At 40.5% G+C, this 19,497-nt stretch overlaps 1 protein-coding gene across 5 annotated transcripts in view; it reads left to right on the top strand.

Annotated features, from left to right (window-relative positions):
• LOC113028358 (adenosine kinase) overlaps positions 1–19,497 on the top strand; it is a 128,421-nt gene that overhangs the window by 14,970 nt on the left and 93,954 nt on the right. For all 5 annotated transcript variants that reach the window (XM_026178565.2, XM_026178562.2, XM_026178563.2 and 2 more), the window contains one exon: positions 3,336–3,414. In XM_026178565.2, the coding sequence (XP_026034350.1) occupies positions 3,336–3,414 (79 nt within the window). The remainder of the gene's footprint in view (positions 1–3,335; positions 3,415–19,497) is intronic.

Raw genomic sequence — 19,497 nt, 5'->3', positions numbered from 1 at the left:
CCCAATCTCTAGGAGGCTAATGGCGCAAACAATGTGCAGAACGCAACATTATTCATGTTCTCAGCTTCCAAGATAAAGGGCTCTATCTCGCAGCGTAGCCTGGCTTTGCATCATGTTACGCCTGAGCATCGCAGCTATTGATGTTTGAAATGGCAGTATGATGGGGAAAATACAAAAATGATAGAACTGCCTTCAGTATTACCCTGGGGTGTTCCTTTGGTTTATGTTTGAAAACACAGCAATTGTTTACTCCGTATTCCCCGATGTAATGTCTGCTTTCTCGACTCATTTCTGTTTAGTCTGTTACAGTCATTTCTAAACTTTGCTGTGCGGTTCAAAAACATCAAACCTTTAATCAGATGCGGTCTCTCGCTAAACGACTTATCTGGGTATCGGGTTTTTATACATGGGAAAATAATAAAACGTAATTTTCTAATTGCTCTGAAAGCATCACCTATGAAATATGTGCAGTCGCCTATTTTTGCCAAGTTGAAGATGAATATCTGCTTTTATTTTGTGCATCTCTTTGAGGAAGCAGTTCAAGTTCCTTAGAAATAACTTTTGCTCACTGCTCATCTTGTTATAATACTGTAAGGCTAAATACAACCATGTGTGAACAATGTTTCTCTCTTTTGCTTTTATCAAGCTGACGTTTTAGACTCCCAACTGCAGCAACATTTGTGGTAAAGTATCCCATTTAACAAAATCCAGCTTTGATTTTTTTCTCCCCCCCTCTTTTCCCTGTAAGCAGTTTATATAAACAACTTGCACCTGGAATGTCACGGTTAAAGAATGGCGTAAATGTATCCCACTTTTAGTCTGTTGTGTTTCTGGGTTTACGTGCTCCAAAACACAACTTCTTTACTGCTCGAAAAGGGAAGAAAAATGTTGCGACTTAACTAGGGGATTGGAAAATATATCCTTACAGGATAAGCTGAGTAAGTTAACAAAAAGTCTAGCACAAATATTTGGAATACTGAGTCAAAAGTAACAAATGCAGTATTTAAAATGGCGATCTAAAAAGCGATCCTGTGAACTTTACTTGTGTTTTCTGTTTAAATGATCAAGATAATTCTGTTAGGAAGGGTTAGGAGTGTTACAGAACCACAAGACACTTTACAGGACTCTCTGTTTGTAGGTCTTGCTTATAACAAGCATCAGTAGAGACTTTCCAGCAGCAGCCACATGATAGTGCTCACCTTCAAAACCCACAGGCAGCTGCTTGTTATGTGCACATGTAACTTTGTGTTTTGATTAACTTCCAAACTTTGGTTTTAGTTTGGAATTTGCCGCAAAGTGTGCACGTCCTGTTGTAAATTTGTCACCGACCAGCATTACTGCATTAGCGGACATTGGCATTGGTCCATTTTATTTTTGACACGTGTTTGTGAAAATTGAAATGACATTTGGGCTTTTTTAGCTAGAGGCAAGTATAAATAATTATTTTGATTGTTCTTATTCCATCTCATAAGTGCCCTCTAGGTAAAGTGAGCATGCTCTCTGTAGATCAGACATAAATGTTTGAAATATATAGCTAAACTGACAGATAAACACTTGAAATATGTGTCTGAAAAAGATAAAAGCATCTTTTGTTTGGTACTATTTAATTAACAAAGTCAGAGAGCATCCAGTGTGAGATCATTTTAACTAAACACATTGAGTGCCCGAGTTCATCTGAAGTGCTCTTCTGATATATTGAGAGATTGCTAACCTGTTAAATTCAGAGAACAGGTACATAATGCAGTTAAAATGTTTAATTTAAAGATAAAATAAAAAGCTAAAACCATTATTTTTTTCAGGAAGTGCCCATTGAGGTTGCGCATGTGAAGCATAAAGCTGTTAGATTAGTTTTATTCTGAAAAGACAAACTTTGAATATGCAGCACTTGCACAGTGCTGCTCCTTTAGTTATCCTAATGTTAACATTATCATCATAGCAACAGTCTGAGTGATAACTGGTTAGCCAATATTATAAGCAGATCCCAGCTTATTGCAGATTTATTGTTATGTATGTTGTCCAAAATAATTTTTAAATACAGAAAATGATGTATAAACAGATGCTTGGGCTGATGTAGAAATGGTGTCATCGTGTAGTTTAACCAGAAGAGTGCCTCCCACTTTACAGTACTGTCTGCACAATGTACCGCACGTACAGTTGTATACATGTCATAGCTATGCATTAAATATGTTGTCAAAAACTTCATGAATTATGCTTCTCATGTGCTGCTCCTTTTTCATTATTTCTGTTGGCAAACTAATATACTTAATCACTTTATAGGGCTGATGGATGTGGTTTATACGCTAAGAACTGCTCATTTTAACCCGTTGCCGTTTGGTTGCTGAGCATATGTATTTCAACTTTTATGGCTATAATGAGATGCTATTGTTATGAAATGAAAACAACTGGATGCTTTCATTAGGTGATGTAGGTGCAGAAATGCTAAAAACGGGTCATTTTAGGATGTTGCTGGGCGGTTTCTAGGCAACAGTGATAACATCATAATATCTGATATAGATGAGAACCACCAGGGGGACAAGATGTACCTGTGTGCTACGTTTGGTTGCTCGACTCCTGATGGTTTTGCAGGAGTTTGCAAAAAAAGACACACACAGACAGACAGAGCTTTTATGTTTTATAGTAAGATAACATTTTTTTGTTCTTCCTGGGGTTGGATGTCAGCCTGATGGTTTTAAGTGCTCCGACATGGAGCGGCATTAGCATTAAGCTGGAAGCACAGTTGTTTTCGCCATGAATGCAGGTCTAATAATCTTTCTCCTTTCAGCCTTCTTATGGTCTTCATCAGCCCCTCAAAGAAATGTTTGACGTTTTAGCTGCTAAATGCTCTATTATTTTCAACAGTTGGCTGCGAAATTAGTGTGGGGGACATTAGGGCTCGGAAAATATTTTTGCTCTGAAGCTGAGTACAGCTTTATAGCCACAGCGGCTGGAAATAAGGTTGGTGGGAGCAGTGTGGCTGAATCGAAACAGCAACTTTGCCAGCGTTTAAACCAGACAATGGGTAGAAAGAGGAAATGGGAAAATTCTGTAGGCTTTAGGGAAACCACAAGATTAGGTGACATTATCATGAGAAATTTAATGCTTGAGGCTGGCATGTTAAACGGGCTAAGTTGCATTTGACATACAAACTCCAGAAAGTTTTGATCCACTCTGCATTTGTACCCATCTCACCATGTCCCTTGCATTCTCTGCATGTCTTCCTTCATTACCTCTATAAACCTTCTCTTTTCCCCCGCGCTTGGCATTGCCACAGTCAGTCTGTAATTGTTCTTAAACAGTGTCTTATGAAGCATTTCTTTTATTTTTGTTTGTTTCAGGTTTGAAGAAATTGTCAAGAGGAACAAAGTTGAGTACCATGCCGGTGGTTCTACCCAGAACTCAGTCAAAATTGCTCAGGTTAGTCTTCTCTGGCCGCCTGCCATGTGCCCGAATGTGTTTTGAATATACGGTGGTATGCTTGTAACCTTAGATTTGTCTGCCTTGCAACCCTGGGAATACTGGGCATAGCTGCACAGCACGATGACACATTACTGTTTTAGCTTTTTAGCTGTTTTGAATTCATCAACCTGCCACGAAAAGAGAAAGGCGGGAAGGATTAATAATATTTACAGTGTTATCTGGTTGGCCTAATTTCCTGAGACATATCAAACATCAATTAGAGAGAATTACAAGTAGACGCAATTAACATGTCACAACACATTATACCAAACAAATGCTGATCCGCTCTCTGGCTGTTAAGACAGATTTGAGCATCTAAAAGAAATTGGTGATTGTCCAAATCTAAAATGGCAATCTGAACTTTTAGAAGATTATTCACTGAATGCTTTTTTTTTTTTTTTTTTCATGTGACTGCAGCAAGTCACTGAATTTGACATCCAGTGATTAGCTGCTGATAAGGCTTTGGTCTGTTCACAATAAACAAAGAAAAAGCATCTAGCTGAAAAATAATTCTCTTCCAAGGAGGAGAAATGAGTGCAGAAGCTAATTGAGAGGCTGATGTCTGTGGAAGCGTGGAGTCTTTCTTCTGTGTGGGTTTTGTTTGTATGTGTCAGTACAGTGTGTAGACTTTGTATTTGTACACGTGTGCTTGTATATGTGCGCCTGTGTGTGTTTTTGTGTGTATTTAGCGCAAGATAGATACAGAGCAAGGGAAAAGAAAGCAAGCAGGCCCTCAGGCTGCCACCATCTCCATGCTTTGGAGACAGTAAACATCCTTTAAAAATGAGACGCCGAGCTGTGCACCTCCGTACAAACACTCTTTAATTATCAAGATCAGACACGTTTGCATAAACCTCAGTCACTTGCATTAACATTAACTGTCAAATTGATTTTATTCTTTGGGCAACAACTCCCTGCCTTTTAAATCTTGTTTGTTTGATGCAGTTAGATTTCATATAATTGGCGGACTCGCTTTCCTGCTTGAGTCGGTTAGATGTTGGAAAACAATCACTGCAAAATGCTGGAGCTTAATCTGTAGATTCACTTTAGGTTGCCACAGTGTAATTTGGGCTTCTAAAGGGTTTCTCGATTTAGAAACAACGACTTGAAGATAATGTCAACGGAGATGTGACTCAAAATCTGTGGAAGAATTCGGTGAAATCAAGGATGGTGGTCCTCTTAACCCTCCCCTCAAAGAGCCAATGACATGTGAGCAAGTCGTGTTGCTGGTTTGAAACATGCGCAGATTTGGTTTTCAACCGTTTCAATTAGTTTTCAGGGTGGGTACATCTGGTTATTATTGTAGTAAAATCATAGGTATGTGTGTTTTTGTTTTTTTTTACCCCTCAGCTGAACAACAGTGAACTTGACCTCAAGGTCAGAGGTTGGAGGTCAAAGTTTCAGAATCTCTCCTGAATCCGATAACTCAAGAACAAGGCGACGTAAAATTTTGAAATTGATACCAAAGGTGTATCTAAATGGAGGCTGAGGGCACTGGCAGTTGCCAGTATTTTTAAATTTTGGCTTACTTTATTCACAACATGAATTAACAAGTCTGTTTGTTTAATTTGTTTTGTGCTCTGGTGGATTAAGCCCAAAAAGTTGATCTGGATTGAGCCATTAATGAATGTACTGGGATTTAGTATAACCTGCGTGGGAAAGCAACTTATGCTTTGTGTAGCCTGAAATAACTGCCAAGATGGCTGACGACCAGCAAGCTTTGTTTCTAGGAGGATTTTGACCGTGTGAAGTGGGTGTTGGACCATTGGAGTTCCATTACTGGAGAAAATCTACAGGTATAAAATGAATCACATTCAGAGAGAGTGCTGCAGTCACACTACGGACAACAGTTGTTGGAGCCTGCAGCACGGTCCATGTGAACTGAACTTGCAGTCTTGCAGCCTTTGAATAGGTCACTTTGAAGATAATGAACAGGTCTGCAAGACCACCCACAGTCAGTTGCCATTTTAAAAGCAACTTTGGTGCCTCAAAATGGTAATAAAAGGGAGTCAATCTGCTACCAGTTTGAGATTGAATGGTGTCAAGTTGGCAATTATGTACAAATTAGTTAAAAAAAAATCACAGATGTGGCTAACCAAAACTTCACATAAACTTACATTCAGGGTCCAGCAAGAACTTTAAAACGTTGAAATAGTTTCAGATTCATAGAAATTCCCCAGGTTTTTTTTATTTTTTATAACATGTTGGCATCTGTCTCTGTGAGTGAGAGTTAGACCAGGATTACAGATAGGTTGGCCCCCATTGGGCGACCTGTGCAGTCGCTTTGAATGAAAAGCTAAAAAATGCTAAGAAAATATGTCTTTTTAGCCTGTTCCTACATGGTTGTTTGGTCTATATAATGAGATGCTACTGTGGTGAAATTAAAATGATAGCATCCTTTCATAAGCTGTTGTAGGCGGTTAAAGGCTAAAAACAGGTCATATCAGCCTGTTGCTACATGGTTGCCGGGCAACATGACAGTGTCATAATATATCATGCATAATTCATTTTTTGTGGATATAAGTTAGATGTTAATGTCATGAAATAAAAATGACACGGTGCTTTTTAAGGTGTTATGGGTAGATAGTTGAGAAAAATGGGTGATTTTAGCCCACTGCCATCACGTTGCTAGGCAACATGACAACATCATAATATCTTATATAAATAAAAACCTTCAAGGACCTAAGATGTACTTGTGTGCCAAGTTTTGTTGATTAGCTATTGATGGTCTACGAGGAGTTTGCAGACAAAGAAACAAACACACAGACAGACAGAAATTTCATGTAATATAATAAGATTACAAATTTCTCTTAAGTTTAATTGTTGTGAGATTGCAAGTGCACAAGAAAACAAAATGTTGCTTTTAGACATTTTGTCGCATAATGGTTGTCATTAATTTTTCATGTTTTATATAAAAAGACACTGAAGGAACTGCCCCAAGAAATAAATGCCCCTTTTGAATTTGAGATTTTTAGTGTGGGCCCAGACTGGAGAAAGAGCCGTCATGGCCTCTGTGCCCCGTGAGAAGCGTTTCGTCATCTAAATTGGCTTCATAATGGCATGGCAGGTCCTAGTCAAATGGTATTCTACTCTGTTTATTTGGATATTTACCCCCTTCAGAGGGAAGATGTAGTGCTGATTCTGAACTGCTCAAGATAACAAGAGTGTTTTCGTCCCACACCCAGAAGTCTCAGAAACAGTCTCTGTCAATATATACCTTGAAGCGCTGACTTTTCCACATTTCACTTTCAGGTGATGGTGTTCTTTTATGAAAAATGTATAATGCATAACCAGCTCCCAGATTATCACATTGTAGCACCTGCAATATGTGAAACTTCAAACCCGGCTGTATTGTGGAAGCTGAACCTTCAAACACGAATGATATGCACTGCAGCACTGAATCCACATCAAAGGGGCCCAGTGACTAAATGAGATGCTCGATCCGGGGCAGGTTTGCTCAGGAGCATCACCGCCGCTGGAGGAGAGAGAGTAGTGTTCAGAGGCTTTGCACGGGAATTGCTACACACGCTGGGAAAACCCAGGGTGTGGGAAGATCAAGGCTTTCGCCAGCAGAACTCATACTTCCCTCCAAAACCCAGACGCTTCATCGGAGGCTGTAATAGGTTAAATACTGCAGCTTCATCCAAGCTAAGGTTTCTGCACTATCAAGGAAAACCTAAACCTCGGCTTTAAGAAGATGTAGAATCAATGGTAATTGGATTTAGTCAAATGAGAATTGACCAAGCTGAAGCTTAGACGGATAAAGTATTATTTTCCTCTAGCCACCATCTCCATCCTGCTCCTTGATTGAAATCCTTCATTGCAGTGTTTGCTAATCATCAGTAGCTTGTACTAAGTGCTGTCTTTGACACTACTTACTACCCACTATATTCATATTCAAATCATACAAGCCCCAAAGTAGATATAGCAGTGCATTTGTGCTTCCCTAGCTGTGCACCAGTGCTCCCCAATAAGCCTTGGATCTTGTTTGGATCAAGCCAGCGAAGTTGCAAGCTTGTACGCAGCGCTCTTTGGCTCTGATTCTCCTGAAAAAATGCAATGATAGAAGTGGGTTGGAGGTTGTTGCCTTTGCCCAGGCTCTAACAAACACCATGCCCTGAAGGGGCATCCAACATAAAGGCTTACCTACTGGATGTTGCAGGGGTGTAAGGTAACAAAAACCAGCCCAGCGTTGCCTGCTTTACACACAGCCTCACACATCAAAGGCTTTCTGCTCAGATAGGGCACGGCAGGAAACAACAATCATATTTTTTTCAGTTATTCACAGAGTTGAAGGAGGGGGAACAAAAAAACTGTGGCCTTTCTGTGCATGTGGGGCAGAATTTGGTGACGCCAAGCATGCATGGTGTTTATCACTGGTGACAGAATTGGTGGGGGGGACTCAGTTGACTGGAGGGCTGTATCAAGCAGCACAGTCAGTTCATTTAGACAGAACATCAAAGTCCTCCAACAGCTCTTTGGGGCCCAGAGATTGAAGTCTGAGTAGAGACAGGCTCGCGGGGAGTTATTGCTGCTGCCAGGGAAGTAGATCCTACTCTAAGTGCCTCGTGTAAACCGTGCATTCTCATTATGATCCTCACAAATCAGCACTTTTGACGCATTGTGTTTCTGTGCACTGTAAGCAGGCTGTGTACCTATTCACCAAACGGACAAATTGGTTCTTCTAAGGGGCCTTGCTTTGAAAATGTCGCTAAAAGTTATGATTAAGTATGTTCTCTTTTCTTTATTTAGATTGGCATTGGATGCTTTTCAGCCTACATCATCAATTCACCGTGATGTCTTAATTACTGTTTAGAAAATAAAGGCTTTTGAAAAATCTGCTCTCCTTGTCATGCTTATGATGCCTGTTTAACATTTCCTCAGACTTGGTCAATTGTGGAAGAGGTGAATGGGGCCCAGCCTCGGTTGTTGGCTCTGAGGCTCTTAATTGGAAACGCATGTGCGCCACACAGTTGAAAGTTGTATTTAAAAAGCAGAAAAATCCCACAGCACTACTTGACTTTGTGAAAGGTCCTCACCAGCTCATATTTTGCAGGAGAATACTTAAACCGGGTTTGATGTCTCATTGAACGCAGTGACTTATTTCTCAGGGTGAAAGTATTCCATGACCTAATGTTTGGCTTTTACAGCTCGTTTTGTTAAATAAATAAAGAATAGCGACTTGCCTCCATTTGAATGGGCTAAATGAAGAAATACCTACGTCTGGTACCACTTAGAGAAAAGAGGACAGTTAAGGAAAAAGAGAGGAGCTTTTGTGCTCAAACTATTTGAGTAAACTTTTAGAAGGATGTACGCTAAAAGGGGGCATTTGTAATGTTTAGCTGTTGCTGTCTGTCCTCACTTATTCTTCCTGCACTTAATGATCAGTATTGAAACAAATATTCTTTGCTTCTTTGTGAAAAGACCTGGAGGGCTTTTGTGACATTTAATCGTGGCTCATTCTGGGATCTACATAAAAGCTTCCACTTTTTTTGTGTGTGTGTGTGTGTGTGTTTTGCTTTCTGATCGCATTGAGCTTGTAGTTGCATAGATCTGAGTGCAGCTGTGCCAAAATGAGCATGCTAATAGCCGATTAAAACCTAAACCCTGGTGGGCCTTTGAGTTTCTAGCCACAGAAATCAGTCCTCTCAAGTATGTGCCTGTTGTTAAAGCAAAAAAACCCCTCTTGTTTGTTTTAAGACAGGTTAATTGCAAAACCACTGTTAGCCCCTGTTCTGAGCCGTTTTATGGCACCGGGGTCTTGTCGTTTTTTTCCTAGTACAAAGCACTGAAAGGTCACAGTCTGTTAAGCTTCTTGAGAGAGATGCATGAAACCAAATGGATTTTTTTTCTTCCGTTTTTTATTCCCATCCCCACTCATTGCAGACATTCCAGGTGTGCAAGTGTGCACTTGAATGTGTGTGTGCGCGGGGGGGCAGGCTGCCATTGTTTTCCTCGGCACAAGCAGCGGAAGCGAAGAACGCCTCATTCGCTTTGATGAGCGATGTGTTCATGCGTAGGCTTCAATGTCACCCGCCATGAGGCAGCTGTGAAGTCGCAGCTCATGTCTGCGGTGCCATTTACTCAATGATGAAGTGAGGAGATCTCTGTTGGTTCCACATTCACCTCCCCTTTACGCGCACACATGCACGTATACACACTGTCTGAGCACATGTTCCTCCCACCTCGGCTGTATTGTGACTGTATGTCACAGCTAATACCAGCATGCATTAAATCTCAAACTCTGCGATCACAATAATAAAGGTTGACTGAGCGATTATGCAAGCCTTCGTCGTCAGAAGGATTTCACAGCTGATTGCCCTGCCGCATCCTGCCTTCTTTCTCGTGTTTCCTCAAATTTGACTTTCACACAAAAATAATTTGTTGGATTTAATTTTGCGTTTAGATACCGGAGATCCCGATGCCCCGGCAAGGAACGGCACAGATTGCCATATAGGTGACATATTACCGTCCCCATTGAAGTTAATTTGCCGTCAAATTTGCGACTTAATTTAAGCTGCCAAAGGGAAGACGTGGGGAGTAGATTGTAACTCATAAGTATGCATTGGAAAGAGTGTTGATTAACATTGAGGGCTCGAGAGACAGACGCACTCAATGTGTATCATCTGGCCTCAGAGGCTGGCAGTGGAATTGAATGTGATATCTTGCATAACGTGTCCTTGCTTTAAGTCCTTGGTTCCAGGCTCAGGAAGAAAGGCTGCACCATTGGCTTGCTTGCTTTTTGCTTGGCTGTTGTACAGTTGCCCAGGCTCCAGGCGAGCTCTGAGCAAAATCTGAAAAGACTTGTGAAACAGACAGTAGTCTACATATCTGGCAGCATGCTCGCGTCAAATTACAGAACGATATTTTGCACAGGACACTCGGCATGCCTGCCACCTTGCTGTATTCTGCAGTTAAAAGCAGCCACTTGTAGGTTTGATACGCAGACAATGAGAGAAAAAAAAGTGTTCTCAGATGGCTGCGGAAAGGCAAAGCCGTTCAGATTGCAAACAGTGGTTCATTAAACAACCTATTGTTTGAATTATATGTTGACAAAGGTCAAGTAAGTGATGAATGAAAGGATGATTGTGCATTTTACACAACTGTTCTGCATTTTCATGTGATTATTGAACGATGCCCCTCTCTCATATTTCCCCACAGAATGTCTGTGGCAGTAGTATTTATTTGGCACATTCTCAGCATGCTCCCACTCTTGCGGTTGAAGTGTTGCGTAGCAACTGAGAAAAACAGCTTTAAATATTTTGGTTAAAAAGGTTTTAAGAAAATAAAGAACAGCCTGCAATTACTGTTCATTTCTCCCGAGTTCATAAGTTTAAGGAGCTGTAGAATTGTGCCAAGTAATAAATGAAATACCAAATTAGGCTTTGTGTTGGCGTGGTAAAAACCGAGAAACGATATGTCTAGAGTATCGCGTCCTCTTGTGCCAGTTCAGTTACTCATCTGAAGCTATTTTGTTTATCGAATAAATACTGGCAGCTGTCTGCACCTTCACTAATTCACAACTGTTTTGAAACAAAGCTCAGAGTAGTTTTCAGAGTGCAGCTCAGCTCAGTTTTCAAGCCAACTGAGTATATCTTTGACAGGATGGAAAATGTGTAGGTGAGTGCAAATTTGAAGTGATGTGCCTCAGGAAAACGGATGGGGATGGAGCGATGGGGATGGGGGCGCATGTGGAGAGGGGGAAGGCTGGATGACGCACAGCAGGTGACAGACAGACACTAATAGTAATGGCTCTTATCAGTGCTTCGCTCGCTCCCTCTTTTCACATGGGCTCTGACATCCTCCTCCTACTCCACCCCCTCCATCTAGCAGGGGGTGTTGGGAGCTCGCTGGGTTGTGCAGCCCGCTCAGACGGAAAGAGCCTGCCAAACACCGGTCCCCTCACATATAAATTGCATCATTAACATCGCCTAGATTATTCCAAGCTCTCCCACCGGGTTTATGGCAGCACCGGCTCAACTTAACTATTTGACTCACTGAAGACATTCAGGTTTCCTGACTGAGCTGTGCTTAGATCTGCTGTGAAATACACCAGTTCTATTCTATCTTAAGCTTTTAAACAAATCCTGAAGAAATGTGCCTGTATTTTTCACTCATCGAGGCTTATTAGGCTAATGTGCTTCGTTTTCTGTCTTGAGTAGCCAAAACTTGAGTTGTATGCTGTCATGCACACCAAAGAATCCTGTTTGTTCTCATGGCTGGCTATAGTACTGCAGTATTAATATTTTCAGTCTGTCCCTATTTATGTACTGAAATGTATTCAACATCACCTTTTAAATAATGTTCTTAATTTTCAGTTCAACATTAAAAAACTCTTGACTTCGTTCATTTGGGCTGCAGTCTTTTATGAAATAGTGGCAGTACAGTAATGTTTTCAGATTTCCAATAATTCAGCTGAACTATTTGAAATTACTACTCACAATATTAAGGATATAATTTAAAAAAAATCCTTACACTGAATAGTGAAGGTCATGATTTTTCAATATTTAAATATTAATTAAATTATATAAAAATAGTTGATGGGACTAGTGGTTGTGTTAAAATATATTTTACTATGTTTTTACCCGTGTTGATAAGGATTGTTTCTACCCAAATCAATTCAGTTCAAGTATTCAATTTCTACAGCGTCAATTCATAGCAACAGTTGTCTCAAGGCACTTTATATGAGGTAAAGACCCTACAATATTAGAAAAAAACCTCAGTAATCAGGACCCTATGATTAAGCACTTGGCAACAGTAGGAATAAAAAAAAAATCCCTTTTAACAGGAAGTAACCTGTGGCAGAACCAGAAGCTATCTGCCGTGATCAATTGGTTGAGAGGAGAAAGAGCAGAGGGTGAAGTTAATCCACCTAAAAGCCGTTTGGCTCTTCTTCACCTTCTTCCCTCACCACAGCACATAATGTGCTAGAACTAGAACTGGGTGCGGGGGACGATTTAAAAAAAAAAAAAGAAAGAAAGAAAGTGATTATTACAATAGTCTGTTTGCTTGAAATGCCCATCTCAGTTGATAAGGTGAAACATCAGTGTCTAGGTAAGGTATTGTGCCACCAGAACAGCTTCAGTGTGCCTTTGCTTCTGTACGGTACTCTACCGGGCAGATGGAAGACGTTTGGTCCAAATCTCCCATAGATGTTCAGCTGCTTTGAGATCTGGTGACTGCAAAGCCATAGCATATGATTCACATCATTCCCATGCTCACTAACCATTTAATGACACAGTGGCCCCTAAATGGAGTCTTGTTATCAGAGTTTAACCTGTCCTGTCGGGACAGAAATAAAGGTGATCCCACAGAACACCTCAGTATTGCTTTGCAGTGACAAGTAGGCCCAAACCATATTGGCTCACAGTCTAAGGTTAAGAGTCTGTTCATCAAAGGTCTTTCCCCCTAATTTAGTGTAAGCGTGGAAAGATACAGTTGGATTACCAGAGCAACTGGTTTGCATGACAATGGGCAGATTTTTCATCCCTCTTTTTTATAAAGAAAAGCTCTAAATTTCTCATTGTTTGTGAGACTTTCAGTGATTTGATATTTTAGGTGATTGTTAAAGGTACAGTCAGTCTTTTTTTAGGTTATAGAAAAGGTAATAGAGGTAACAGACTAAAGAATATGATTAAAAAATTTATTACTGTGTAATTAAGTCTTCTGACAAATTGATACAGGCTCATAAAATAAGAATCAATCAATTAAAAATATGTAGGAGCGGGCTCTGGTAAAAGTTTTAATGTTTTATACATTTGGTTGGAGAGTGGCCATGTATGTTGTATGCCAGACATTGTTGCAATTACTTATTGTCAGCGTTTGAGACATATAATCCTCCCATGTCTGAACAGCTAACAAGAGCCGCTTAAATAACAACAACAGCAAGTCAAAAGCTCACATTCACTGATAAATATTTTATTTATAGTCTTACACTGTATGGCAGGGGTCTCCAACTCCAGGCCTCGAGGGCCGGTGTCCTGCAGGTTTTAGATGTGTCCTTGGTCCAACACAGCTGATTCAAATGGCTAAATTACCTCCTCAACATGTCCTGAAGTCCTCCAGAGGCCTGGTAATGAACTAATCATGTGACTCAGGTGTGTTGACCCACGGTTATGTCTAAAACCTGCAGGACACCAGCCCTCGAGGCCTGGAGTTGGAGACCCCTGTTGTATGGGTTTATTTGCTAAGTGTCCTAATCCAAAAGTGTAATTTTTGCTCGAAAGACAGTTTTACTAACAGTGGCTAACAGTGACTAATAGCAGCTAACAGCGGCTAACAGTGACTAACAGTGGCTAACAGTGACTAACAGTGGCTAACAGTGACTAATAGCAGCTAACAGCGGCTAACAGCAGCAAAAACAGCAGCACTTAATAAAAAGAAAAATTCAGGACACTCCCCTACATATTACTCACTGATGCCTCCAGCATCCAAACATCAAATACCACATTATGTTTAATTGACACATCCATTCTTTGTCCCTGATTTATTCATAAATTATTGAAATATGTTAAAATATGGTTTATAGCGAATGTTTTTGTAGTCAAAAGGTAGTAGAAACACATTGACTGTCTGCCATTATAGGGTACACTCGAAATGTGATGTTTTTGGTCTGTTTTGGCTGATTAAAACATGTTTATCCTACAGCAGTCAAAGTAGCTAGGATTATGCAACTCAGTTAGGAGAGGATGACTGCAATCTACAAGCTACTGACATCTAGTGGTGAGGTTTTACACAGAGTACCTTTAAACTATGGAGCAGAAAAGACAGTGAGTATATCATGTAAACATATCAAACAGTCTTTAGGTTCTAAAACAAGATGATTGTTGTTTTAAAAAAATAATTAATTGCTTAAACATTATCAAGCAGGTGTTATTTTGGGATTTCTGAAAATATTAATGTAATAATAATAATAACAATAATTATAATAATATAGTTTATTAGGAATTAGCTGTTATTTTAACATCAAACGCTGCTCGACTTGCGTACTGTTAATTGCCCCAGTTCTTTAAATTATATTAGACAAGCTGAGATCCATTGCAAATCTGAAGGAGGCTCTTAAGCTCAGTTGATATCTGCAGTATAGCAAGATGGAGCTTCTTGCTCAGATCAGTTAGCAATTAACTCTGTAATTACTATCTGAGGTCAGGGTTAAGCTCAGAGTGAAAGGTTGAAGCAGCAAACATTTTTATATGATCCTCTTACTCAATTATCCTTTCTCCGCGCTACAAGGTTTTACCTCATGGGGAGAATACATTACACAAAGCCCCTTGGCAATTACTCCTCAATGAATATCCTCATGGCGTACAGTCCATATGATTAATCTGGAATCCCCTCTGCCCCTGTCCAACTGCAGGGCCAGCTCTGCTTACCATGCAAGTTTCATTTTCACCTGAACAAATGGCTCCTTTAGACAAAAAGTGCCAACCTTTTACTTTTACTGGCTGCTTGCTGGAGGGAAAAAAAAAAACAAGAGAAAAAGAAGGGGGGGCACAGCCTCCTGCAGCAATAACAGATATCCCAATGAGGGGGAAAAAAGGAGGGGTGGGGTCAGAGTGGTTGGTGGTGGTGGGGAGTTTTTTGGAGGGGGAGACACTTAATAGTATTTAATAAAGGAACATTTATTTTTGTGCTTCGGCCTGTAACAGCCTCAGGAAATAGCTCGGTCTCTTGATCGGGAGCAAATCCTATTAACTTACAGTGCTCTCACTCAGGGTAATGGGCTCCACCTTGAGACTTGGGAGAACACTTTTCCCTCTGACACACTGATACTGGTGTCTGGAGGGCTCGGCGTTGGGTAGTCTAACACTTGGGCAGAGACTAATCAAGTCAAACAATCTGCCAGGCTGGAGCAACACCGAGTGAGGATGTTGATATCCAGCGAGCTCATTCAACAGACCCCTTCACACGTTCCTAACCCAATACCAAAGGATCAGTGCACGGGATCGGTTCAAGATCAGGTTATTCGAGCCCCTGAGAATTGTAAAGCGATCCCAGAGCAGCTTTTGCTTTCTCAGGAGTGATCAGAGCTGTCGGTTCTGTTATAGACTGCTAGGGCCGGGGCCAAAGGGAACTCCTGGAGTCTCCATTTATTTCTGTCCGGCGAGGGAAGGACTGTCTGTGAAAGTGTTTGCACTGTGTGTGTTTGAGGGAGAAAGTGAGAACGAGAAACTCAATTTACAGTATGTGGGTAACCACCGTCCCCAAACCAATTGGTAGAAAAACTCCAATATCTTTTAGTGAAAACATGGTGAACCTCGAGTTTATTATTTTCTGTCAGGATTCTGATGTTTCAGAAATGGCTGTAGTTAGTATAAAGCTGCCACATACTGTAATTACCTTACTGCGGGAACCTCCGGAGAAATGGGAGCTCTCTATCAAAGCATAACTACTCCAATTAAAAAACTGCACTGGATTGAAAATCACCTTTGTGGGCGGCAACAGACTCTGCTAAAAAGCATCAAATTGCTCCTTTCCACACACATTCCACATGTTTTTGTTTTTGAGATTGGCACCGTGTGAAAGCCTCTGGAGCTTCATTTAGACATGTCCTAAATGTGGTCACGTTTGATGCTATGTGACTCCACTGATGGATCGCCTCAGTATGGGCCCTTTCATAAATCCATGTTCAATGGCATGTTCTTCTCCTGTCACCATTACCCCTTGTGCCTGCTGTCATCCGGCTGTCTAATGTCTGCAGAGTTAGTGTGCACCTGTCACATAGAATTTATGGCATGCAATTTGTCGTGTACCATGGGAGTTGCAGTTTCTTGAGAACTTTTGTTTCTTCCCCCCCAGTATTTGATGGACATTAAACATTGGTGTTTCTGGCCAAGAGTGAAATATTGTGTTTCCAGGTTTTGTAATATGTTTTGGGTTCATGCGTGTTTCACTAGGATTACCAGACCCTTTGCCTGCACATGAGCAATTTCCGAACCCATTTGTGAAAATGTATTTTTTTTTCCTGTGTAAAACAAGACTGCTTTTCTTTTCTGTTTCTAAGATGCGAGTACTTTGGAAATACTCCGGACAGCATTAGTTTGGCTTGTCATGAGCTGTCAACAGCTTTGTTAGATACAATAAAAGGCAGTGAATGTGCAGCAATTAGATGTTTGTTCTGTATTATTGTTGCACAACTGCACCATTGCTGCTGGTGCTCTCAGCCAGGATTATCACCCCTAAGAGGGGGAAGCATTACAGAATGACAGCCTCTCATGTCGAACAAGTCAAGCTGATTCAGTGAATATTGAAGAGGTTCCCACCACACGTTCATGTGCATGTTAAGGGAGCAGCGATAACCTTGTTTTGATTTGCATCTCCTTAGCAATTAAGATAATATGTCGTAATTAGAATTTTAATGTACCGCTGTGAGATTTTTGATAATTATACAGAATTCTCTGCGGTTATTTTCTCTTTGCCTGCTTGTCTTCACAGATGAATTCATGGCTGATTAGATCACTGCTCTAATCAGATTTGAGTTACATTGTAAAATATCTTCCCACATGTCTCTGTCAAGCTGAGTTAAACAGTGTAACTGTGAAACACTTAACACGGCATCACATATGTTCGATGGGGATTGTACAATTTGTACTTTTACAAACAGCAGGTTAAGACGTAACAACAGATAAAAAGCCGAGGTGGAACTTCAGGCAGCCAGTTCATGTAATTAAGTCTAAAGACTGGTTAGCTGAATACAGGGTCGAGGCAATGTCTTGCACTGTCTGATGTTGCAGCCTCCTTCACTCCTGCGCTGTTCTTTACATAATGAAACATTCAACAGTGTTGATGTGAGCTGCAAGCTGACATTTGGGACGTCACAGAAATGTGCAGGATTTGAGAGTGATGTAAATTTCACATTTTACTTGTGGGGGACAAAGTGGTGCAGGTCCTGGGTTTGAATCCACCAACCTGCAAGGGTTCGCTCCACACATGCTTCCTCCCACAGTCCAGTGACTTGGATGTTAGGTTAAATGGTGATTCTATGTGTGAATGTGAGTGTAAATGGCTGTTTTTTTCTCCATGTTATGCCTGTGACAGACTGGTGATTTGTCCAGGGTGTATCCCGCCTTTTGACCTATGGCACCTCTATCGCTGTGATTGAGGAATATTAATGTTAGTCTATGACTTGGATGGACTGAAGTTTTGAATAGATTATTGGAAGATGATAAGAGTTGGAAATGTTGTTTGCACTTATCAACAGCACTTTGGGTCATTCTCAGAGTTTTTGTGAAAATATTTGACTTGCACTGACATCAGCTAACTGCACACATTAACATACTCATGTTAGTTAGAATGCATTAGTGTTTGTGCATATGACAAAATGCTAAAAAATAGCGGCTAGTAGCACTAAAAGGATGTATGAGGCACAAATGCTGTACATGCTACGGGCAACATTATCATTTTCAATTATTTGTTTGTTTGTTTTAACATAACGGGATATTTCAAGGTGTTAGCTTTGTTTACTGTAGCTGTCCAGTTCAGTCCTGATATCAAAACATAATTGGTACCAATACCAGTATAATTGTCAGTAACTAATTTGTTACAAATGATCACCTCACCTTCTTAAACATAAGATCCTATTATTAGAAAAGTTGTTTTAAACACTGACATGATGATAGATTATTTATTTAAAATGTTAACATTATTGCTATGTTGACAAGTTTATTGGACCCCGAAACATTAAGTGACCCAGTGATACCCAAGTCTTTCTTGGACTGCAGGTTTGCTAACTATCTTGACAGGAAGTTAGCTACAGTTAAAAATAGCAATGCTAACAGGTAAGTGGTCAGCTAAGCTACTAACATAGATTTCCTCATTATAGTTAGATTGTATATGTTACTAATGCAAGGAGTGAATTCCATTAAGTAATATAGTATATTACTGTCTCTTTTGATAAATAGGTTTATACCTTCTGATATATTTTAATTAACAACCAAAAACAGTAGATTGTGTTTTGAAATCATTCAGTAGTATTCATATTTTCATAAGAAATGACAGAATTAAACTTAAATACTTAGCTGTTTGGAAAGACTTTGGCAAATACTGAAATGATTATGAAACTATAAACTTTATTTAATGAAGACTGACTCTGTGTGTGTGTGTGTGCCATGAAGAAACCGCGGGTTCAGGCTAGCACTAGCAAGGTGTACCTAATGTAGTAGCCTGTGAGTGTGTAGTTATATATGTGATGAATATTGTCCAAGTGTTATTTGGGCTCTAATTAACACTTTCAACAGGACAGGTTTGCTCTCATAAAGCAGTTCAACATTTTTGAAAACGTGGTGGCTAATTACTTGAGCGTGGATATAATGAATCAATTACAGATTCAGTTGTTGAGTCTTTAGCGCTGGCAATGTTAAATTGATGCGGGCTCGGCTCTCAGATTAGTCTGTAGACAGCACAGTGCAGCGCTAGGATCATTCCACGTAATGTATATTTCATCAGCGTACCTACCCTCAGTACATTAACTATGATTGTTTGTTATTTGTCTGCCTGTGTTTTCGCACTGCTGCTTGTTTTTATTCAGCACAAGACAGCAGCCAATATTCCTCTTGGCCTTTTCACCACAACAGTACAAACCAGTCAATATTGGCAGGAGAATATTTTCCTGCCCCAAGTTGCCACACTATCAATACTTGAGGATGATAACAGGGGCCAGGGTAAATGAACAGAGATCTGCAAAGAAAAACTAAACCTGAGACCTCTTTGTGGTGCGAAATTGGCCACCACAAAGGAATTAATGACGGATCCTTCCAGCATAATTGTCTAATTATGCCGGGCAGATGGGGCACTGCTTTAACTAGGACACATTGTGCTACCTCTCCAGACTCTCCACAACAAAAGGCAAACCAGTGTGACAGCCTCTTCAGCAGTGAGTGGGAGGGAGAGTGAAAGAAAGAAAATGGAGAGAGTGTAGCGGAGAGGAGGCGGTGGGGGGAAACTGGGTCTGTCACTAAGCCATTCCTCCACTCGATATGTTACCACAGAAACAAATGTATGGTGTAAACACTGCGTGGATCACAGCTCCTGGGAGGTGAATCA

The sequence above is a fragment of the Astatotilapia calliptera genome, chromosome 8 (assembly GCF_964374335.1).
Source record: "Astatotilapia calliptera chromosome 8, fAstCal68.1, whole genome shotgun sequence".
NCBI classification, from domain to species: Eukaryota; Metazoa; Chordata; class Actinopteri; order Cichliformes; family Cichlidae; genus Astatotilapia; species Astatotilapia calliptera.
Note: the sequence above shows the minus strand (reverse complement) of the source record. Positions and strands in the feature narration are given on the sequence as shown.